This window comes from Pteropus vampyrus, unplaced genomic scaffold (genome assembly GCF_000151845.1).
Source record: "Pteropus vampyrus isolate Shadow unplaced genomic scaffold, Pvam_2.0 Scaffold53, whole genome shotgun sequence".
Classification (NCBI taxonomy): Eukaryota; Metazoa; Chordata; class Mammalia; order Chiroptera; family Pteropodidae; genus Pteropus; species Pteropus vampyrus.
Window position 1 is genome coordinate 3,851,035 of NW_011888834.1, and position 24,787 is coordinate 3,875,821.

At 32.2% G+C, this 24,787-nt stretch overlaps 1 protein-coding gene across 6 annotated transcripts in view; it reads left to right on the forward strand.

Moving 5' to 3' along the window:
* NEK1 (NIMA related kinase 1) overlaps nt 1-24,787 on the forward strand; it is a 130,358-nt gene that overhangs the window by 73,083 nt on the left and 32,488 nt on the right. For 5 of the 6 annotated variants that reach the window (XM_023530729.1, XM_011360276.2, XM_011360278.2 and 2 more), the window contains 7 exons: nt 4,989-5,072; nt 5,509-5,592; nt 6,095-6,172; nt 6,776-6,871; nt 16,426-16,554; nt 18,453-18,515; nt 18,600-18,828. In XM_023530729.1, the coding sequence (XP_023386497.1) occupies nt 4,989-5,072; nt 5,509-5,592; nt 6,095-6,172; nt 6,776-6,871; nt 16,426-16,554; nt 18,453-18,515; nt 18,600-18,828 (763 nt within the window). The remainder of the gene's footprint in view (nt 1-4,988; nt 5,073-5,508; nt 5,593-6,094; nt 6,173-6,775; nt 6,872-16,425; nt 16,555-18,452; nt 18,516-18,599; nt 18,829-24,787) is intronic. The other variant, XM_011360282.2, reaches the window with a different exon arrangement.

Below are 24,787 nucleotides of genomic sequence, written 5' to 3' on the forward strand. Positions count from 1 at the left end.
TTAACTCAAATTATTCTGTATTTATAATGGAAAAATGCCTTTAAAAATGATCAGTTACATGGTAAATATTTCATTATTTCATTCATGCATTTATTTAGTATTACACAAACATTTATTGACTCTAATATATTAGATTTTGTGCCAGCAAGAGAATTTAAGATAACCAATAGAGGAGATAGACAATAAACAATTTAATAATAACAACTGTTTGTTGAAAGAGTATAATGTCAGACATTAGGTTAAGCAATTTATGTGCATTTTCTGTTTATTAATCTACTAGGGCTGTTGTAACAAAACACTACAAAGTGGCTTAAGCAACAGAAATTTATTATCTCATAGTTCTGTAGAGTAGCAGTCCGAGATCAACATGTTGATAAGATTGGTTCCTTCTGAGGGCTATGAGGAAGAATCTATCCCATGCCTCCTCCCTGTCTATTCATTGACAAAGAACAAGTGCACACTGATTTTAAAAAATGCAATACCCTTTATATCTGCTCCAAAGAAAATTTTAAAAGAATCTAACAGAGCATGTAGATTTGTATGATTAAAATGACAAAATGTTGATGAAATCAAAGATGACCTCAATACTTGGAGAATCATACCACGTTCGTGAATTGGAAGACCATGTAGTAAAAATGGCAAGTCTTCTTAAATTGATCTATATATTTAATGCAATTCCTAGTAAAATCTCAAACATTTTTTATAGACATCGACAAGCTTATTCTAAAATTTATATGGCATGAAAAATGCCTTAAAACAGCCAAGACAAGTTTGAAGAGGAATAAAGTAGGAATAATGACCCTTCCTGATGTTGAGGCTTACTTATAACTATAGTAATCAAAACAGTGTAGTAACTGGTGGAGGGATAGATACATAAATCAATGGAACAGTATAGAGAAACGAAAAATAGATCCTTACAAATATGCCCAATTATTGACAAAGAAGCAAAAGCAATTCAGTGGGGGAAGGGTTGTCTTTCTAATAGTGTTGGAAAAATTGGACATCCATATACAGGGAAAAATATGAACCTTAATGTAAACATCACACCTTATAATTAAAATAATTAACTCGAAACAGATGTGCTCTAATATAAAACATAAAATTGTAAAACTTCTAGAGAAAGAAAATTTTAGAACCTAGAATTCGGTTCTTAGACTTGACACCAAAATCATGATCCATAAAAGGAAAACTTGATAGACTGAACTTTTATCAGAATTAAAAACTTTTGCTCTGCAAAAGACCCTGTTAAGAGAAAGAAAATGCAAATTACAGATTAGGAGAAAATATTTGTAAACCCTATATTCAGCAAAGGATTTGTATCTAGGATATATAAAGAACCACCAAAACTCAACATTAAAAACGCAAAGAATTCACTTAGAAAATGGGCAAAAGACATGCTAAACATTTTATTAAAGCGGATATACAGATGGCAAATAAACACATGAAAAGATGGTTATCATCGTTAGCCATTTAGAAAATACAAATTTATATCACAATAATGTACCCACTACACACATCAGAATGCCTAACATAAAAAATAGTGATAAAACCAAATGCTGATGAGGCTGATCATTTACCAACAATGATCACCTATACATTGTTGGTAAAAACATAAAATGATACAGCCACTGTCTAAAATAGTTTGGCAGTCCTTTTTAAAACTAAAAATGTATTTACTCTACCAAGAGTAGGTAATTCCATTTTGGGGCTTATGTCCCAGAGAAAAGAATTATACTCATTTAGAAACTTGTATGTGAATGTTCTTAGCAACTTTACTATTAATAGCCAAAAATTTGAAAACTACCCAGATGTACTAAAGTGGATGAATGTGTGAACAAATTATGCTATATCCGTCCAATGGTATAATATTCAGCAGTAAAATGGAATGAACCATTGATTCATGCATCTAATACCTTGGATGGACTGCAAGGAAAATAATACTGAGTAAAAACAGTGAGTCTCAAAAGGATACATACTATATGATTCCATATATATATAATGCATGAAATATAATTAGAGATGGAGAAAAGATTAATAGTCGACGGGTGTTAGGGATCGAAGTAGTGAATATGGCTATAAAGTGTTATAGTAATGGTGCAGTTTAGTTTTTTGATTATGGCGGTGGTTACTTACACAAAGCTATATGTGTGATAAAATTGCATTAATACAGATACACAAATATGTGCGTGTATAATTGGTGAAACCAATCTTTATGGTTTGTACCAGTGCCGGTTTCCTGGTTTTGATAGTGTAGTATAGTTATGCAAGATGATAAAATTAGGTGAGGGTGGATAAAAGAACCTCTCTGTATATTACTTTTCACCTTTCTGTAAATCTATAATATTTCAAACTAAAATGATAAAAGATTTTTGTTAAATATTAAAATGTTAAAAAGATTATTTCAGAGTAACTCAGATTTTTTTTTTTTATTTCTCAAATACCATGAAGGGAAGATAAAAATCTATAGCAATACTCATTTTGCCATCCACTCTCCTGTAACTCTGTAGATATTCCTATTTTTTTTTTCAGAGTTTACCTCATATCTTTGCCCAGCCATTCCTATTTCTTGTTTTCCCTCACCTCCCCCACTCAGTGACCTATATCTCAAAAGCTCAAGTAACTGATAAGCTAATGCCAAGATCTCCTTGAGGAGGGGAAGAAACTAAGTGGGCAGAAGCCTTTTGTTAAGCTGACAGGAGAAAGACAGAGCATGTAACAATACTTTTTGTTCTGGTACACCCATAAAATGGGTGGTATTATTTATGCCAGACTTAAAGCAAGTGTAAGTAATTTTGCTGAAGGTCAGCAGTGGTTAGGAGGCATTGATGAATACGTGAACTTCCAGACTTCACAGTCTGTCACAGTGCACGTTCTCCACTATCGTAGTAGACTTCTTCTGATGAGTGCTCCTGTGGGAGCATTTACATAAAAATATATTTCTTATAATTGTATAAGAAATGGTATGGGTAGGTCACACTTAGCGCACTAGAGAATGCTTGGGCAAGGCTTTCCAGATGATAGATGGTTGATTTGCATTTTGGAAAATGATTAGTTAGCCATTTTAAGATGAGTAAGGTCATGGCGTTGTCCACAAACCACAAATAGTTGTCATGGCTTGCATGTAGACTTTATGAATGAGCAGTGGCAGAAATGAGACTAGAAATGCCTTATCTGCCATTCAACAGAATGCGAGTTGTATTCTGAATGTAATGAGAACCATTGAAAGATTTATCTGGGGCTAGATGTGAAGGAGAATGTTGGAAAGGTTTCTCTGACTGGACTGTAGAGAATAGATTGGAGGGATTTAAGACCAGAGGTAAAATAAGTTAGGAAGCCCTTTTGGAAATCCAGAAATCAAAAGAAGAGAGCCTGAGCTAAAGCAGAAACTAAAGAGATGAATTCTGGAGTTATTAGAAGGTAGAATTGGTTAGTTGTCATTTGTATTTGGCAGATGGGAGAGAGGCGAAATAACTCTCAGCCTGCTGACTTGGGAGGCCAATTGTGAGCAGTAAGTGAGGTAGGAGTAAGATCATATAGCAAAAAGAATGATGAAGTTAGGTTTATAAATTGAGGAAGCTGTGCTATGTAAGAATGGAGTTGTTCAGGTGTCAGTTGCATATATACAAAAGTTTAAGAGAAAAGTACTGCAAGGTTGGTTTAGATTTGGGAATTGGCAACATATGTTAAAGCCTAAGAATGAAAAGGGAAGGAGGGCCAGAGAATGAATCTCTAGAAAATATTGACATTAGCAATGAGCCAAGGAAGAGAAAAGCCTATGAAAAATAGGGAAGATTGGAAGATCCCAGGAGAGAGTGCTGTTTTAAATACTGAAAGAGAAGAATGTGTGTGTGTGTGAATCATAATTCACTATTTAGTGGGTTATGAATTTTATATAGTCAGTTAAGAGTAATGTTTTTAATAATGTTGAATGTGGAAACTCAGAATATTAATGTTGATTAATATTAAGTGAAAAAATCAGAATACAGTAAAATTACAGTTTTGTAAAAATAAATGTGTACATATCCATCCATACATATGCATAGAAGAAAATTTGGAAGGTAATCTTAAATTTTGTTTCTCAGTTGGTAGAATTATGACTGATTCATATTTTTCCATTTCATAAATTTTCTACAGTGAACATACATGATTTTTATGAGGGGAAAAATACTTATGTAAATTAAGTAGATTTAGTTCAAACTAATTTCCAGTGGAAATCTTAATTGCAAAATTTGTATTGTGAACTAACGGTCATGGGTAACCTTAGAAAATTTTCAGTCATAGCGGGATCAGAAAACAGATTGTAATGGGTTAAAAAATAAATGGCAAGCAGTAAATTGGAGGCGATGAACATAGAAGGTGTGCTCTCAACAAGCTGATAAAAAGACAGGCAGGAAAGTGGGAATGAGGATTTTTTTTAATTAGGAATAACGTGAAGCATAGTTGTGTGCTGAAGGAAGAGAAAATGGTTAATTTGACAATCTGATACTTTTATTAAAGAATATTAATTTTTAATAAGATAAACTATATTAAAAGATGAATTAGTTTGTGATTGGGTATGATCATTTGTAGTATAGTAACAGGATGTGGCTGAATAAAAAGAGTTTAAGCTCAAATATTTTATATTGTGTTTTTATTTTGTGTGTAAACAAACATGGAGAAATGATTGGCCCTTTGTAGAGAAAAAATTTGATTTGGGTTTTAGCTAACCTCCAAATCAGTTTTGAAAACCTGTTTACATGTGTGGCTAATGAAAACATAGCTGGTCTTGGTTTTGAATAATTATGTTTGAGGTTTAATTGCTTCCTTCTGTTGTCACTGAATCTGTTGGTTAAATTGATACAAGAAAATGCCAGGGTTTGTTATCAGTTTATCAGCTAGGAACTATCAGTATAAGCCAAAAGAAATAAAGTGGCACCTGGATATTCCTAAGTAAGATGCTGATGTAGCCTTAGTCATTCTTTAAACTTAGTACATTAAATGATGAACAGGGATTCCTGCAAAACCTGGCAGCTATGTATGGAGGCAGGTCCAGCTCTTCAAGAGGAGGGAAGCCAAGAAACAAAGAGGAAGAGGTATGCTTCCCGCATGTTCGCTACCTCCGTCACAGCCATTTTTGAGTTTAATGCCTTCCTTTCTTGCATGGTTTAAATTCTTAACAATTATTTGAAGATTTTGTAGGTGTATAGGGACCTGTTAATGAATTTTGACTGACATATCTATGTCATAATTTTGCCCCATAACTGCTATTCAGTATTCTGAGTTTAATTTTTTCTTTTGATAAAACTAAAAATTTGTAATTATAATGTATTTCTTTTCAGAAATAAGTTCATCTAAATTAAACACTTGAAAGCTAATATTACATTTCCATTAACCAGATTTCAAAGCTTTTATTTCTTGTATTCAGATTAACACTTTGCTTTATTTTAATTTTTTAAAAAAAATATAGGAGTAAAAATATTGGTAATTTTTCTTTTACATTAAAATGTTATGTTTTTTTCCTTCTTGTAGGTTTATCTTGCAAGGCTGAGACAAATAAGATTGCAGAATTTCAATGAGCGCCAACAGATTAGAGCCAAACTTCGTGGTGAAAAGGCAGGTTAAAAATCAATTTTTAAAAAAGTAATTGAATGACATTGTAATAAGTAAAGATTAAAAATGCTGTGCCACACACCCACCACCACCACCATACCACCATAAAAAAAGAAGTGCTGTGCCACTAACAAAAAATAAAATCTGATGAAAACAGTGAAAGTCAAAGGCCAGAAACTATACTTGGGGATAAAGTAAACTTATTTATATGATTTAAAATTTGTAAGACCATTTTTTGCCTAGGAATTCTATGAGTAAAATATAAGTAGTACCCATGGGCATGTAAAATGGTATATTTTCTGTCATTCTCTTTATAATCTTTTTCCCATCGTCCATAGGACTTTGTAAGTGTAAAGTGTTTCCACGTAGCTGTGAGAGAAAATTAGTGAAATTGAACAGTTTACTATTTTACATATTTAGATTTTAGTTTATTCATATTCTCTTCACAGAGCTCTGCTCTAAATTTGGGATTCTATCCTAAGTGGTTCGCTTATCTATTTTGCAGAAAGAAGTGGATAATTCTGAAGGACAAGAGGGAAGTGAGGAGACTGACATGAGGCGTAAAAAAGTTGAAGCACTTAAGGTATAGTCTAGAAATCGTTTTCTTAGAGAAAATTGAAGCCTGAGATAGAGTATTATGTTCTTAAGTCTTTTATAGTTAAATTATCTTATTCTCTTGCTTTAATTTTTCTTTCTCATTTTTCTCTAACTTTTTTGGTTTCTGAAAAATAGCCTTTCTCTCTTTATATCATATTACAGAGATCAATTTGATGAAATCATTGCAAATGCATGAAACCATCACATAAGTAACCTTAAAAAGAAAAAAGGTAACCTTAAAAATTAAAAACATAATGGTTCATTTCTGTGAAGATCAATGAAGTTTGTATATAATAATCATAGTTTAAAATTTTTACATTTGTACTTCCATTAGAATGTACTCGCATTTATTTTCTTTCAACAAACATTTATGGAGCAGCTGCTGTGTGCTGAGCCCTGGTTTAGATGCTGGAGCTATGAAGTGAGCTAACGTTTTTATTCTGGAACACTGCATGTGCGCGAGCGCACGTGCACACACACACACACTTCTTTTTTTGGCTAGTAAGTAAATATCTTTAGAGACCTGACAAAAAGAAACCTTACGCCCTTCTTCCTGATAACTAATTTTGTTGATTGTTTTTATTTTCAGGCCCAAGCAAGTGCACGTGCTTCTGTATTAAAAGAACAATTGGAACGAAAGAGAAAGGAAGCGTATGAGAGAGAAAAGAAAGTATGGGAAGAGCATGTAAGATTTAGCTCATACTCTTAATCTTGGTCTTGTTAACGTGCTTGTATCTCTTACTGGATAGTATATTAGGCATTATAATTTTGTAATTTTTTTTTTAATTTTTTAATTCTCATTCATTCTCCCTCTCCCTTCTCTTCCCCTGCTCTCCTTCTTTCTATTGCTCTGTCTCTCTCTCTTAATTTTAGAATGATTAATTTTAGGATAAAAGTTATTTGGGCGTTTGATTTGAGGTGAGAACCTAATTTGTTTTATTTTTTTATTATTTCCAAGTAGCTAATCGAAGTCCCAACATCACTTAATGGCTATACTTCTTTTTGCCACTGATCTATAGTGCTACCTTTAAGATATATTAAATTATTATATATACTAAAGAATGAACCTATAGCATATATGTATCAGGGTTTCTCTTCCGCTCCATTCTTTCTGTCTGTTCTGCCAGTACCATATTGCATTAATAATTATGGATTTAGAAAATATTTAATTTCTAATAATGTTCATTCCTCATTTTTCTTTTACATTTTTTATGCTTAGTTATTTGCTCTCTTTACCATATACATTTTAGGATTATTTTTGGTGTTTTTTTAATCCTTTGGAATTTTTATCAATACTAACTTAAACCTACAAATTAGCTTAAGGAGAACTGATAGGCTTATAAAGTCTTTATCCAGGAGCATGCTAAATATCTACATTTACTCATTGTTTCTGTTATATCTCCTATACAATTTTGATCATTTTTAACTCATACTGGTTATATTTCTTGTAAAGGTTAGTTCTTGATAGTTTATAATTCCATTTCTGCTTTTATAGGTTTTTTTTTCTTTACAGAATATCGCTGATATTTGGAGAAGTTGTTGGTTTTTGCTTCTCTCTTTTACAATGAGTTTACCTATTCTACCAATTTTTCATAAAATTTTTATAGGTTTGTAGCATGAGACTGTATCATTGACAGGTAGTCATGATATACATCATAACAGTAATTCCTACAGTTTATTGTATGGTAGGCACATTATAACTACTGCACATGTATTGCTTTGTTTAACCTTTATAGCTTTACAAAGCAGATGTAGAAAGGGTAAAACAATTAGATGAGATGACATTTCCAGTAAGTGCGGAACACATATTTGAATGTGGATCTGCCCAGTGTTGAGGTCTTTATTTTTATGTACCACACCTTAATTTCCCCTGCTTTCTTTAAGTGGTGCCTTTTATTACTATTATATTCTTATCGCATTGTCCAGAACTTCTAGGAAATGTTAAATAAGAATAGCGATAATATTTTGTTCCTGTCTTTAATGGAAGTACTTTAGTCATGTCTCTGTTATATATGGTAAAAGAGTAAGGACTATAGTTTTATCTCTAGATTTTACAGATTTTATCAAAAATATCTTTTGGAGTTTTATCAGATGTCTTGTTTATTTGTTAATGTGATTTTCTTTTTTTTTTTTTAATCTACCCATTGATGTAATATTCAGGGAAGTTCTCTTCCCAGATTCCTAATATAAAAGAAACGTTCAGCTACGTGAGAATGAGTGAAAGAAATCCCCAGAGTTCAGGCTGCATATCTGTGGAAATCTTTCCTGTGGTTAGGTCGCAGACTGTGGTTTAATATGACGAGTTCCTCCTTTATCGCATTTTACTCTTTTTTGCGTGTTTCATTTCTGTCTTCGCCCTGTTCTTTGGACCTGCCATACACTCCCCATTTCTGTCTACCTCAGAATGTTCTTATCCTTAGCCTCGACATCCAATCTTATCCATTTAAATAGACATATCATGAGTTCAATTTGGAATCGTGCTCCTTGTTCCAGGCATTACTGGACATTAACAGTTTCAGAGATCTCTGCAAGATATATTTATTTGACATCAAAGGATTTAAGAACATGAAAAAAAATTAGAATTCTACTTCTGCTGATGGCCACTATTTTAAAGCCGCTCTTCTGATGGTCTTTGTAGCATGGAGTTAACTTTCCTTAAGCATCAGGAACAGAATTTCACAGGTGGTGGAGGAGGTAAAAGGAGAAGAGGAGGGGGGAGTACCTTTAGAATAACTGTTAAGTTTTATATTTCAATGAATGCATTTTACAAATTATGTCCAACATGATTCAGCTGTGAGCAGGTGTTTTACATTCTTACTATATACTTTTATTACTGGGCAGTTGTGTACCTGCATAATAGCATTGTTCTGTTTCCTCAGATGACCAGTGGGAATGGAGTCTTTTCTATTACCAGAGGCTGCAATAGACCTCATTATACTCATGCAACATACTTTCAAGAACATTCATATACTTCTAGTACAGTTTAAGAAAAGCTCCCTTAAAAGTTACTTTCTAAGCTATGTAAAACCAGTGTAAAACTTTTTTCTCTGTATATGTTTTCTCCTTTATAATGGTAGATATATCTCAGTTCTAAAGTGCATACAAATGATAGGTTTTATGACAGTATTACTGATAGATAATAATAGTTGCTAGTATGGTAAAACTTTGTATTTCCTCACATTTCTTCAGAAATATTTTTATGGCGGCAGCATTAAACTGTGGTAGCGAGCCTGGATTTTGAGGTCCAATAGGCCAGCAACTCATTTTCACTTGGGAGAATTATTTTATTGTGTATTCTTTTGGTAAAACTGTCAAATAAGGTGTCCAGACTTCTTCTAGCTGAGGGATAGGCAGGTCATCTAAAGTAGACCAATAGAATTCTATCCCAGGACTTGAAGCTTGAGCAGACTATCACAAGATTTGAAGTTCGAGTTTATTTAATCCAATAAGAGAACCTCATGAAAACCATGAATTAGTTTCTGCCACCTAGATCTATAAAGCTACCCAGATTTTTAAGAGGGCTTCCTTTTGCTTTTGTGATCCTACTTGCTACTGTTCCGCCACCTCCTCCTTCCTTCACTTCCTCCCTTTTTTCAGAGTTAGTTTCTATTGCTTTCAACCAACGAACTTTAACTGATTCACTATGTAAAGTGTTCAGCACGGTACCCGATGAATAGTAATACAAATAAATTAATTGGGAATTCTGTGGCTCATGATATTTCAGAATTATGCATAAAATGTTTACTGAATACTTTTGTTTACAAATACTTTTGTTTACATACAAATGTTTACTGAATGTGTCCTGGTATAGTGAAGAAAAAAATGAGGCTGGAAACCCATAGAAAAAGATCCTATTTATGGTTACCAGAGGTCGGAGTTGGGAGAGAAGGAATTAGATGGTCAAAAGGTACAAACTCCCAGTTATAAGATAAATAAGTACTAGAGATGTAATGTACAATGTGATGCCTGTAGCACACACTGCTATATGATATAGCATATGAGAAAGTTGTTAAGAGAGTAAACCTTAAGAGAGTTCTTACTAAGAGGAGAAAATTCTTTTTCCATTTCTTTTTATTGTATATAGATGAGATGATGGATGTTAACTAAACTTACTGTGGTAATGATTTCACAATATGTGTAAGTCAAGCCTTTATATTGTATACCTAGAACTCATACAGTGATATTTTCAATTATATCTCAGTAAAACTGGTGCACGGGATGAGGCTAGGAATCTGAATATTTGATTTTTACTCTCAGCTCTGCCACTTAATTTGCCTGTTTGGAGAACTGGTTTAATATTTTCAGGCCTTTATTTCCTCATCTCCTAAATTAAAGGCTTTATCTCTAATGTTGCTCTGTCTAAATTACCTTGAAAAATACTCTTCATAATGTATGTACTTAAGTCCAGGTTAATCTACAGAAAATGGGTTAAAGTTATTTTATCAAGTAATTATTTCAACAAAATGTCTAATTTAGCATAATCTAAATGTAATATTTACTTGCTGGCCATTACTCTAACTCAGGAATGGTTAATGTGGTATTCAGAGTTGGAGTTAACATTATTAAACGATCTGAAATGTTTGTTAAAAGTTTGTATGTATATTGTAGTTTTCTTTGGTAAGACCACATATCTTTCACTGGATTCTCAAAAGTATCTTTGATCTGACAAATGGTAAAAATCACTGCCATAATTATTCTAATTCTTTGGCATGTATAACCCAATTTTATAAATTTTTCTCTGACATATTTAATGGTAAGAACTGTAATACTAAATAGGACTTTAATATGAAAAATAATTTTAATGTATGATGATAGATTTTTCCTCCCAAATAATACAGTGTTTACTTTCTTGGCCAGCATATATGCTCATATTGTGAGTGAAATATATAAGAAAGATACTCAGTTTTTAACAAGTATAGCAACATATTTAATTAAAATTCAATGAAAAATGGAATTAGAGGAATTCTTAGATCAGAGAGTGTATTTTGAATATGATGAGTTCCCATTTAATTGCATTTAACTGTTTTGTGTTATTTCATTTCTGTTTCTCTCTTTGTCCTGTTCTTTGCACCTGCCATACAGGTAGGCTTCCTCCAGGGCAGAAACATTTCTCTTTCTGATGACCTTGTGCTGTTCTTACACTTAGACATTCTTATAAATGCATTATACTAGAAAATTATTCATATACAAATATTTTTCTATTTTTGGTTTTTTAGAGACAGAGTTCTAAGAAGTTCAGCATGAATTTGATAAAATTTGGCCATGCTTTAGACTGTATTAAATTACATGTGAATTTGCTCTCTATTAAAAATATGAAATCAGGCCATTTCATAATATTTTTCTAACATCCATTAAATCCTTATTAATCATTCAGCATGTACAACGGCAATAGTATTTGTATTTCGTATGCTTCAAGAGTAGGTAAACTGATAGGTTCTTGTGTTTATAAACCTGGTCTCTTTGGAGATATTTTGAGTTTTGTGATTTAGTGGCAAAGATGGTTAATTTTCAGCAAATGGTACAATTGACAGATAAAATAGAAGCAATTTTACGTGATAACTTTTATCTCAAGATCTGGTTAACATTTAATAATAATAGCCTTAACATTCAGGTTATATGATGTTTACTTAGAAGGCCCAAGTTCTACTGTACTAATAGGTTAGTGATATGTATTCCTTGGCTTCTAGTAATATTACCATGTCTCAGTAGTTAACTGAATTACCTTTAAATTTTCAATAACTGACTTAGTTTTATTATCAATTGTAAGAATTAGTAGATGTTCTGTTGGTCTTTGTTCTTCACTTTAGATTTCAAATGTCTGAGTTTTTTTGCTTTTTCATTGTTTCAGCTTCTTCTGATCTTTTAAGCTTAGTGGAGCCCCGAGAGCAACTACCATGTGTTCTATTATAGAACACAAGCGTTTCCGAAAGCTGCTGACGGTCATTACTACAGCAGTGCCAGTGTCTTAAACATTGGATCAGATATCTTAGATCATAAAATATATACCTGTGACTGTATACCAGTCATTAGCCATGTATAAGTCAGTCATACAGATTTTTGTGCAACACGGAATAAGTTTTTAATAGTAATGTGTGAAGTATTTTCTTCATTGAAATAGCTTCTGTTCATTAAAAGATTTGCTTCTGTAAGTACAAAGATAAGCAGTGTGAACAGAATTTTGTCGAGATCATCCATATCTTAGTATAATAATCCCAACACTTTCCTAAATTTGATTATCTTTTGTTTCTTACTGTTCAACTCATAGCACTTTATCAATAAACAGATTTTTAGGTTTCTTTTAAAGTTGAGATTAATATAGAAACATCTCTATTACATATAATTTATATCTAAAGAATATAAGGTCAAGAGAAAGAATTTCAATCCCTTTATGTGACTTTTATCATTCTTTAAGGACATAACCTGCTAAATATTCCCCAAAATGTTTAAAATTTTTCTTAGGCCATATGTCTACAATTTCAGAGAGTTGTGCCAGTTCCTTGTTTAAACTGTATAAGAATTATGTATGTATGTGATTAATCATTATAAAAGCATATAGATAAATGAAGTATTAGAGCAGTGGCTATATAGGTGACTTTTTTTCTTTTATTAAAAGTTTCTTTAATATGTCTATCATAGTCATCTTCTCAATAATTTTGGAAATGACTTTTGAGATAGTCTTTATAAGCATAAATGCAAATCGTATCATAGGTTGAAAAGGGAAGTTGGTGCTCTTTAGTGAAATTGGTTAAGTTTATATGATCTCTCTTGTTTAATTATTCATACAATTAAATTACTCTATATCGTTTTTTTAAATTTTATCATGTAAAGTATTTTCTTTCCGGTTTCTGCTGCTTATTGATGTCTGTGTCAATTCTTATACACTACAAAAACTTCAAATTTTGATTTTGCATAGATGAGTAGCTGTTGTTTTTATTTTGCTTTGTGCAAGTTTCTTTATTTTGTCAGGTACTAAAACCAGACTTTTAGTGTTTAAACCAAATGACCTTATTTAATGAAAGCTAAATAAATATTTGCTAAATCATAGTAATTACTACCATTTGTTAGGTACAACAAATGCCTCACAGCTGTACACCTTACATAAATTATCATGTTTAATCCCTATAGCAAGGAGACAATGGGTACAGCATTCCTATTTTAGAAAAAGCTCGAAGTTTAGAGAGGATAAAAAAACAATAAAAAATCATGAGACTAGTAAGGGAGACGTTTGGAATTTGAGTTTAGAACTATCCTACTTCAACTGTATTTTATGAACTTCTTAAACAATGAATGGGCATTCAAATTGGATACTTTATTAAAGTTGGTCTCACCATCTCCCATCCTGGCTTTTTACACAGTTCTTTCTCTAGTTTTTATTTTGTTTGTTTTTCCCCAGATTATTTAGCACACATCTACTTTTATTTCTGTGTAACATACTGATTGATTTTTATGTTCTCTTTTCTCTTATACTTTGTAATCCTTTGAGAAAAACCATTGTCATTCATTTTGTTTTGTTTTTCTTTTACTTTTTTGGTTTAGAATTATTTATTGCCATTAGTTCTAGTCTATAATATACTGAGTTTTTTCCCCTGACTTTACTGAAATATAATTGTTAAATAACATTGTGTAAGTATAAGATACATAGCATGATGATTTGATATATGTATGTATCGTGAACTGATTACCACAGTAACATCTGTCACCTCACACAGTTACCATGTAGATCTAGCACTGTGCTTGGCACTTAATATATCTTTGAATATGTTGATTAATTTTAATCAGATATTGTATATTTGTCTTCTCATAAAAATCACATTAGATTTATTTATTGAAATAGCAGAAATCATTTTTAAGTAAATTGGTATAATACAATTAAGAAATATGATATGTGGTAAGGAAGATATTACTGATTTAAATAATAATGGCACAGTTTTATGTCCAAATTAATTTGTTTTCTTCAAAATAACCATCTAGGGAAATAACATATTTCTTCTAAAAATGTGGCTATTAGTTCAGATCTAATTGGAGCTTGTTTTTATTCCCTCAAGTTATGGTACCTATTTTGAATATACTCTGTGGTAGTAAGACAATTATAAAGTTTCAGAATATTTCTACATAATCTTTCAAGGAGATAATAGTTGTGTGAGCTCTAGAATTTTTTAAAAGTCATTTATCATATATTTTAAACATCAGTGTACTTTCTCCACAGCACTGAACTATGGGATTAAAGCAGTACTTCATCTTTTGTTTTTTTAATAAAGACTACTTTTTAGAGCAGTTTTAGGTTCATAGCAAAATTGAGAAGAAGGTACAGAGATTTCCCATACACCCCTTTCCCCTACAGAGGTATAGCCTCCCCCATTATGAACATCCCCCACCAGAGTGGTACATTTGTTACAATTGATGAACCTACCTTGACACATCATCACCCAAAGTCCATAGCTTACATTATAGTTTAAACTTGGTGGTGTACATTCTGTGGGTTTGAACAAATGTATAATGACATATGTTCATCATTATAGTATCATACAGAGTATTTTCACTACCCTAAAAAACCCCTGTGCTTTGCCTATTCATCCCTCCCACCAACCCCACTCCCCTGCTAGCCCCTGGTTCCACTGATCTTTTATTGTTTCCACAATTTTGCCTTTTCCAGAATGTCATATGGTTGAAATCATGTAGAATGTAGGCTTTTCAGATTGTCTTCTTTCACTGAGTAAAAGGCACTTAAGTTTCCTGCATGTCTTTGCATGACTTGATAGCTCATTTTTTTTTTTTGAGCACTGAATGTCCATGTATGTGCCAGTAAGTAAATGCGTTGTTTGTTTCCTTATTGTTGAGTTTTAAGAGTTGTTTTATATTTTGATTAGCAATCTTTTGTGTGTTTATGTATTTTGCAAATAATTTTTCCCAGTCAATTTTTCCCAGTGGCTTGCCTTCTCATTCTCTCAACAGCGTCTTTGACAGAACAAAAGTTTGTAATTTTAATGAAATCTATTTTATATATTCTCTCTTTAACATCATGCCTTCGGTGTTCTACCTAAAAAGTCCAAGGTCATTTGGATTTTTTCCTATATTATCTTCTAGGAGTTTTTAGGTCTGCGATAGATTTTGAGTTAATTTTGTGAAGTGTGTAGGGTCTGTGTCTAGATACAGTTCTAGCACCATTTATTATAAAGACTAGCTTTTCTCCATTAAATTGCCCTTGTTCCTTTGTTAAAGATTAGTTGACTATATTTGTGTGATCTGTTTCTGAGTTCTGTTCTGTTCCATTGATCTACATGTCTGTTCTTTCACCAATACCACACTGTCTTGATACTGTAGCTTTATAGTAAGGCTTGAAGCCAGGTAGTGTCATTCCTTGAACTTTGTTCTTCTCCTTCAATGCTGTGTTAATATGTCCATCTTCTTTCGAACAACCTATATTGGTGTAAAAGGAAATCCAGAAGACCAAATTTAGAATTCTTTTACTACCTTATGCTTACTAGATGATCAGTAAAGATTGCATTCGATATGTATACTCACCAGAAATTCTTATTTACTGGTTTGAAGAAAAGTCAGAAGTAGGGAGAAGACTTGTTGTCATGTTACTATGATCGTACCTGTAAATGGCATTTCCTTATATTTATTAAAGCTTCAGAATCTTAATTTACATAATTTAGAGTCTAAATGGCAAGATAAAATGAACACACATGTGACTATAACAAATGTATTCTCAGTGATATAAATTTTATTAGCTGTATATATCAGTTCTTCCATTCTCATTTATGTTGGCATTTTTATAATGAGAGCTCTTATGTTGTGTGACTGATGTTCAGACTTTACGAAGATTGTACTGAACTTACAGAAATTGCAGAAGCATTTTTCTGAAGTGTAAGATTAATATGTTTTTCTTCCCACCAAATGTTGTAGTGGATTAAAACTAAAGTGAAAGTACTAGTATTTAATCTTTTAGGAAAGTTTGTTTTTTATCATCATTTTATGAAACACCGTTAATGCAGTGGAAAGGAGTTATTTAGTACTACATGACACATAATTATTTTTACATCTGAAGCCAGAGATGTTTCTCTTTATCCACTGATCTTTTAGCATCTAGCACATTGCCTTGCATTATGACAATTGAAGAATTAAAAAAACTACTTGTAGATAGAGTGCATAAACAAACAGTGATCTTAAAAGTAACTTTTAATCTCTTCATGCAAATATACATTTCTCAATGGGTGTTTAAATTCTTTATTACAGTTGGTGGCTAAAGGAGTAAAGAATTCTGATATGTCTCCTTCAGGACAGCATGATTCAGGTGGCTCTCCATCAAAGCAACAGATGAGATCTGTTATTTCTGTCACTTCAGCTTTGAAAGAAGTGGGTATGGTAAGTTTCCTAAAATTTAGACTGCTTCAAAGTTAAAAGATTATTAAACAGATTAAATATAATGAAATTATATTAATTTCTAATGTCCCGTTAGGTTTTTTCCTAGGAAAAAAAATTACTTTTTAAGATTTTTGTGTATGTTTACTCTGAATATTGGGGCCTCGCTGATCTTAAGTTTTATATCTAGGACCACCTGGTAGATAAAAATTATTGGAATGATTCTCCCTCTCTTTAACTTTAAACTAATATTGAATAAATAAAAAATATATATAGAAATATACTAAAAATCATGCAAAAACATTTATATATTCCATCTTTCACAGTCAGCAAAAATGCACTTTTTAAGAAATAATGTCTTTTTGGTACTTAGAGTAATTACTTCTAAGAATAAAGTCCAAGACATGTTTACATCTATTTTAATTTTTTTGGCATAACAGATGTTAGTGGACTCAGTATAATTGCACGTAATTCATCAATTATTTCTTTTAACTTCTATTTTTAAATCTCTGTCATGCCAAATAGATAGTAAGACATAGCAATGTGGGCAAGTAGATAGTTTAAATTCTGAAGTCTGTGTCAGGTATCCATCTAAAATGTGAAAACTCTGTTTTAGGATTAAGGGAAATGGGCTCATGATGTGGAACTTCAGCCTACAATTCAACAGAAAGAAGGGAAAAAGTCTACCGAATCATATAATATAACACATTAACATGATTTTCTCCTTTCCTGGTAATTAATGTCAGTGCCTTTTAATTATTGAGTTTCATTAAGTTTTTGCAGACAACTCTGATGTTATTGGTACAACAATTTTTTTACAGCCTTTTTGTTTATTTTGAAAATAAGACTTAGTTTTTCGCTTACTCTCAAGAACTTCATATAAGAAAATATGGTTCTTCAAGTATGCTTAGTCTCTTTTACTTTTTGATAATGACTTTGCTTGTGCTATATTGTTCACTTCAGCTTTTGATACCACTGTGGGGTTCCCCTCCTGGTACTCAGTCTCATATCTCAAATAGCTGTTCATCTCTCTGATTGTAGTGACGCTAATTCCTGACTACTTTACTGGGTAAAATACTGTTTGTCTCATTTCATGAATTACTTTAAAACCGACCATTATACTCTTTTGTATTTTTCTCAAATAGTACAAAATTGAGATAATCCATGTAAATAAATGGTTTTTCTTTATGTGTTTTCTTGACAGGTAGTGCTTATTTAAAATTGAGAATTGCTCTTCCATAGTCTGAGTCTTCCAGTTATCCTTGCTTTCATAGCTTTCATAACTACTAATTTCTTTTCATGTATTTAAAAATTCTAGGTAGTCTAGATTGCTATGATTTTACTAATCAGAAAATAAAATTTATATTATTAGTACATGGGACTTCAAATTCATTATTGTTACTTTCTTTGCTTAGAGAGAAAAACCAATTCTCAATTATGTTTAATAGTATGGCTTAATAAGAATACATATTGTTCATGAAACAAAAGACAGCTTCAAAATAACACAGCCTATATTGAATTACTTTATTCATTAAAACTTTCCTTAGTTTTAATTAAGAGTATATGAATTATTTTTTTTTATTTCTGTTATTGACTTAAAATTATCAAAAAATCAGATGCCACAGAGGAAAAGTGTATAGTTATATACGTGATTGGTAATTTAAAAATATGACAAATAATTGAGAATTGGCCCTTCTACTATATATTAAGCCTATTACTTGATTATATTTAACTGTTTCTCACTGCAGATAATGAAGGAAGCGGTGTTGACATTTACAGGAATGAAATAATACACAAAGAGCAATTTAAAGAAAAATAAAATTTAACAAAAATATCACAAATTTTAAGGGAGACTTTTAAAATAACATTATTTCTTACTTTGTAACTATCTGTGTTTAAAGGACAGTTTAACTGGTACCCAGGAACCCGCAGAAGAAATGCAAAAGACTAACAATGCTATTTCGGTAGGTGCAATTTTCATTTTTTTTTTTTATCATATTACTTAATCATCATATGCATATTAAAGTATAGGGTTTTAACTGTTTCAGAGTAAGCGAGAAATACTACGTAGATTAAATCAAAATCTTAAAGCTCAAGAAGATGAAAAAGGCAAGCAGTGTCACTCTGATACCTGTGAGATAATCGTTCACGAAGATGACAAAGGACATGAAAAAGAAAAGTCAGTTTCATCTGATCGCAAGAAATGGGAGGCAGGAGGGCAGCTCGTGATTCCTCTGGATGAGTCTGCATGGGATGCATCCTTCTCTGCAACCGACAGTGGGTATAAAAGTGTTCATATCCTATTTTGTTCTAACACACACATAAACTTGTATGGGCACTCTGAAAGAAAGAACACTTAGAGGAATTGAAAGAAGCTGGAAGGATTTCATATATATGTGAAAAATGAGAAAAACTTCATTCTTAAAAATAGCTAGTGTGAGAGAAGTGTGAGAGAGGGAACTAATGATACTGATAAGTTGATAAGGGATAATGATAAGTTGTATTACTTTAACCCTCTCTAATCTATTATCAGGAATAATTCTTGATGAGAACCACAGTAGTAAACTTTAACTAAATCTCAGGAAGCTTCCATGGGCATTTAGCAAGGATATTGAGAAGATCTCACTTAATGTTTCATTTATTTAGCAATGATTACTGAGTGCCTACTATTTTCTTGCATTTTCCTAGGCATTAGAAATACAACAGTGAATGAGCAAAAACATTTGTACTTACATTCTAAAGAGGCAAGTCTGAACATCAACTAACTAAATAGTTTTAATTTTTTTTCAAGTAATTTTTTTGATGGACTATTTTTGTAGAATTCTTTCTTGCATTGGAGAAAAGCCCGAAGACTCCATAGCATTTATTTGTTTACTTATTTAGCAGTTCTTTATTGTGTCCCATTATATATCACATATTCCTAAGCAGGGAGGATATAATAATCATTAAGACATAGTCTCTCACCTTAAGGTACTTAGGGTTTAGTGGAAAGGGAGGCAAGTAAAGAGGCCATTAATTATAGTTGATAAATAATATGCTAGGGATAATAATAGCTACTGTAAGGATATGTATCAGGGCATAAATCAGTGTTGAGAGAGCCAAGAAAATGATTTCTGGAAAGAGTGATGTGCTGAGGGATAAGAAGTTATCTAAACCAAAAGCCAAGCAGAGTGTTTTAAGCAGAGAATTACTAGAACCCAAACGTGGGAGAGCAGGCAAAGCAAAGAGAACTGGATATAATTTAGCATGGACAACTAAAATTCAGAATTCAAGACAAAGAATGGCAAGCAAGAAGCCTTAGAAGAAGTAAGCAGGGCCAGATCATGAAGGATGTTATACACTGGCTCTGTCAAACAGTATGAACATAACTCTGAGTGCAGAGAGGAGACTTAAAACAGTGTGCCTACTTCTGAGTTTCTAGCATGTTGAATTCTTTTTTTTTTTTTAATTTTATTTTTTTATAAGTTATTGGTTAATGAAATCCAGTAAGTTTCAGCTGTACATTTTAACAGTAAGGTATATATATATTTACATTATATGTTCACCTTCCATAGTTAGATTTATTTCTGTCACCACATACTTGAATTCTGACTTGGGAATCCTGGAGGGGGAAAATGGTAACTCACCACTGGTTTCATGGTACTTTGAATTTTTGTCATCTTCTCTAATTTGGCTGATACTGTTTGCTTCTCAGTTCTCAAATAGTTGCTTCATGCATTTTGTTCAATGGGAGCTTTATTCAATGGGAGACATGGGTTGATGTGTGCTTACTGCATCTTCCCAGGAATTAGAACTGTTAATTATCATTAAAGAGATACTAAGAAAAATAATCTTTTTTGTATTTTCCATGTAGTTACCATTTCTGGTGTTCTTTATTTCTTTGTTTACATTTACATATCCATGTAGTATCATTTTCTTTCTGAATAAAGGACTTCTTTTAACATTTCTTGCAATGCCGGTGATAGAGTCTTTGAACTTTTGTATAATGAAAACTATTTCACCATAGTTGTTAAAAGATATTTTCTCCAAGTTCTAGGTTGGCAGTTTTGTCTTTCAATGGTTTCAAGATGTTACTCTGTTGCCTTCTGACTTGCATTGTTTCTGACAAGAAATATGATCCTTATCTTTGTTCCTCTCTACATAACACACTGTTTTCCTCTGCATTTATGATTTGTCTTGATCATCGGTTTTGAGCAATTTTTAAAGTGCTTTGTTGTAGTTTTCTTCATGTTTCTTTTCCTTGGGCTTTGTCAAGCATCTTGGATCTGTGGGTTTATAGTTTTCATCAAATTGGAAATTTCTTTGCTAATATTTCTTCAAATATTTTTTCTGTGCCTTGTCCCCTTTCTCTCCTTCAGGGACTGTAATTTCATATATATTGAACAGATTGAAGTTATCCTGTAACTCTGTGATACTTTTTTCATTTTTTAGATTCTATTTTATTCTGTGTTTCTATTGCTCTAGCTTCGAATTCACTTATTTTTTTTTTTTCTGCATTGCCAAATCTATTAATCCCATCCAGTGTATTTTTCATCTAGATATTAGAGTTTCATCTCTAGAAGTTTGATTTGGACATATATATGTATGTATATATTCATATTCACAAACATATATATATCTACCATATCTCTATTTAACTTTTGATTGTATAGTTATAAAAACTTTGTTAATGTCCTTGCCAGCTAATTCTAACATGTCTCAGTTCTTGGTCCATTTTGATTTTTTGATTTTTCTCTTTATTATGGGTCATATTCTTCTGCTTCTTTGCATAATTGGCAATTTTAGTTTGGATGTCAGACATTATGAATTTTACCTTGTTGGGTGCTTAGGTATTTTTATTTCTGTAATTCTGCAGGTTTTTTTTCTGGAATGCAGTTAAGTTAGACTCAGTTTGATCCATTTATGTCTTGTTTTTAATATTTGTTAGGTGAAATCGGAGCCATGTTTAGTGATAATTATTCCCCACTACAGAGATGAAACCCTTCTGAGTACCTAGTGCACCATGAATTATGACATTATCCAGTCTAGCTGGTGGGACCAAGCAATATTTCATGTCCTGCATTCCCTGTAATCTTTCTGGGTGGTTCTTTGGTAGTTTTCTCACACATTTGCTCAGAGCACTATTTCACTGAATACTCAAAGGGCTTTACTCTGCAAATCTCTGGAATTCTCTGGAATTCTTTCTACTTGCCTTGGTCTCCAAGAATCCTAGCTTTAGCTCTTGAAGTTGGAGAGTGTACTAGACTCTTACTAGGTTCTGCCTTCTGAGCTGCTGCCTGGAAACTAACAAGACAGTAAGCTGGGGCAATCATAGGGATCATCTTGTTTCTTTCTTTCCTATCAGGGATCCATGTTCATCATGACCTCTTATCCATTGTCTTGAAACTGTCATTTTATATATTTTATTAAATCGTTTTGGTTATTTAGGTAATAGCATAACTCTGGTTACCTTATTGCATCTTATTCATAATTAGGAAGTCCTTGCGAGCAGTTTTTAGAGGCTCTTGTACTAATCTAGACAAAAATTACTGTGATGACCTTAACGAAGTTATTGAAAAGTAATAAAGAGAAGAGGACATATTTAAGATACAGTATGGGACAGACCTATAAGGGCTTTACGTGAAACGCTTGTAAGAGTTTGTCAAAGGAAGAACTTTGAGAAGAAAATAAGGAACAATCAGAGTTAGGAAAACTGAGTGTAGCGTGGATTTAAAAGGAAGATGAGAGTACTTCAGGAAGAGAAATGACAAGTTGAGGGCTAAAAAATTTACACTAGTTTTGTCCAGAAAGGGACATTGTGTCCTTGATAAAAGCAGTTTCATTAGAGTGCTAGGGACAGGTACAGAATCCAGGAATTAAGTGAATGGAAAGTGAAAAGTAAAAAAAAGAGTTTAGAACCTTGTAAGGAAGCTGAGCTTCAAAGGGGAAGAGAGATGTAGGATGCTTCTTCGTAGTGCTGTAGAGTCAATGTAACCTTATAAAAAAGAGACTTGAAAATATTTTATACTAATTAGAAGGACAAAATATATTATGTCACTCTATCATTTAAATAAAAATCCAAAGTCCTTTTCATGGTCTGTGAGGTTCTCCACTGGTTTTCCCTTGCGTATTGACACTATTCATTTATTTCCAACTACTCACTTCTCACTTCTTGAAACATGCCAAGTGCTTTCTTTTTCACAATGCACTTCCCCTTCCCTCTTTTCTAAGTCCTTTGCATGGCTGCTTTTTTCTTTTCTGTCCCTATTCTTTAACTTTTACTCCATTTTTGAAGTCCTCTTTCTAGCAGAACTCTTCAGAGTATCATCTGTTTACAACTCCAGATCCTTCCCTTTCATTCTCCCTGAAACTGCTTCAGTCAAGCTTTTATTCCCCACTACTTCATGAAGACTATTCTTTTCAGGTTTAACAAAGACCGTCATGTTGGTAAATTTAAAGGCTAGTTATTTTAGCTATCCTTATTTTATGTGTCGATAGCAATTTTATCCACACTCACTACCTCCTTTTTCTTGAAACTCTTTCTTCACTTTTCTGTACTGTTAGAAGTAAACCTCTTCTATTATTATTTTTAAGGAACTAATCACCTGCTGTAATTATTTTCTTCATTTAAGTATCTTTTGTCTGTGTATTTTATAATATAATCTTTTTAAATAAATTCATTTGACTTGTACTGCATGTGATATGTTCCATATCATGTAGCACTGATTTTATTCATATAAAGTGGTCATTAAATAGTTAAATATGAGGATGAACACACCTGATGTTGTGAGATCTTTTAGTTGGTGGGGTTGGAGATAATTTAGAGCCAGTGTGACGGGGATAGAGGCAAAGGTAGAGAGATATAAGTAAGTTTTATAGATGAAAAAATCTCTGCCATATTTTCTTTAAAAATAGGAAGAAAGGTCATATGCAGAACAAAAACACAAGAATTGGGTAATCTTTTTTCCCTGATTTTATTGAGATATAATTGACATACATTACTGTTCAAACTTAAGGTGTATAGCATAATGGTTTGATTTACATATATTTTTAAATGATTACTGTAATAATTTTTGTTAGTATCCATCCTCTCATACAGATACAATAAAGAGAAAAAATTTTTTTCCTTGTGATGAAAAATCTTAGCATTTCCTCTCTTTCTTATGTATCATACAGCCTGTTAACTATAATAATCATGCTGTACGTTACATCTCTAGGACTTACTTATGTTTGTGCCTTTGACCAACTTTCTCCAGATCCCCTTCCCCCATCCTCTGCTTTTGGTAACCATGAATCTGATCTTTTTTTTCTATGAGTTTTGTTTTTAAGATTCCATATGTAAGTGAAATCATATAATCTTTGTCTTTCTCTGTCTGACTTATTTTACTTAGAATAATGCCCTCAGGGTCCATGCACATTGTTACATATGGCAGGATATCCTTTTTGTGGCTGAATAGTATTCCATTTATATATGTACCACAATATCTTTATCCATTTAATCCATAAATGGACACTTAGGTTGGTTTTATATCTTGGCTATTACAAATAATGCTGCTATGAACATGATAATATAGATATCTTTTCTATATCTTGTTTTCATTTCCCTTGCATATATTCTCAGAAGTAGAATTACTGGATTATATGGTGGTTCTATTTTTAACTTTTTGAGGGATCCCCATACTGTTTTTCATAGTGGCTGTACCAGTTTATCACACCATCAGCAGTGTACAAGGTTCCCTGTTCTCCACATCCTCACCAGCATGTTATCTCTTGTCTTTTTGATGATCGCTATTCTAACAGGTATAAAGTGATATCTCATTGTGGTTTTGATTTGCAATTCCCTAATAATTAGTGGTGCTGAACACCTTTTTTATGTACCTGTTGACCATTTGTATATCTTTGGACAGAGTATCTATTCAGGTTCTTTGCTTGTTTTTTAGTTAGATTATTTGTCTTTTTGTCATTGAGTTGTATGAGTTCTTTATATATTTTGTGCATTAACCCCTCATCAGATATATGGTTTGCAAATAATTTGGTCAGTTTTGTAGATGTTTTTACTTTGTCGATTGTTGGGAATTAGGTAATTTTGAATGATCATATAGAACTATATGAGACAAATACACTATCTATCAGATATCTTATTACCTTATGAAAAGCACTTTCATATGGAAAGTTAGCATGAGACTGAGAATACTGTTAAACAAATAATGTTTTAGCTCATGAATTCAAAAATAATGTTTATTAAGTAGGCAGTATT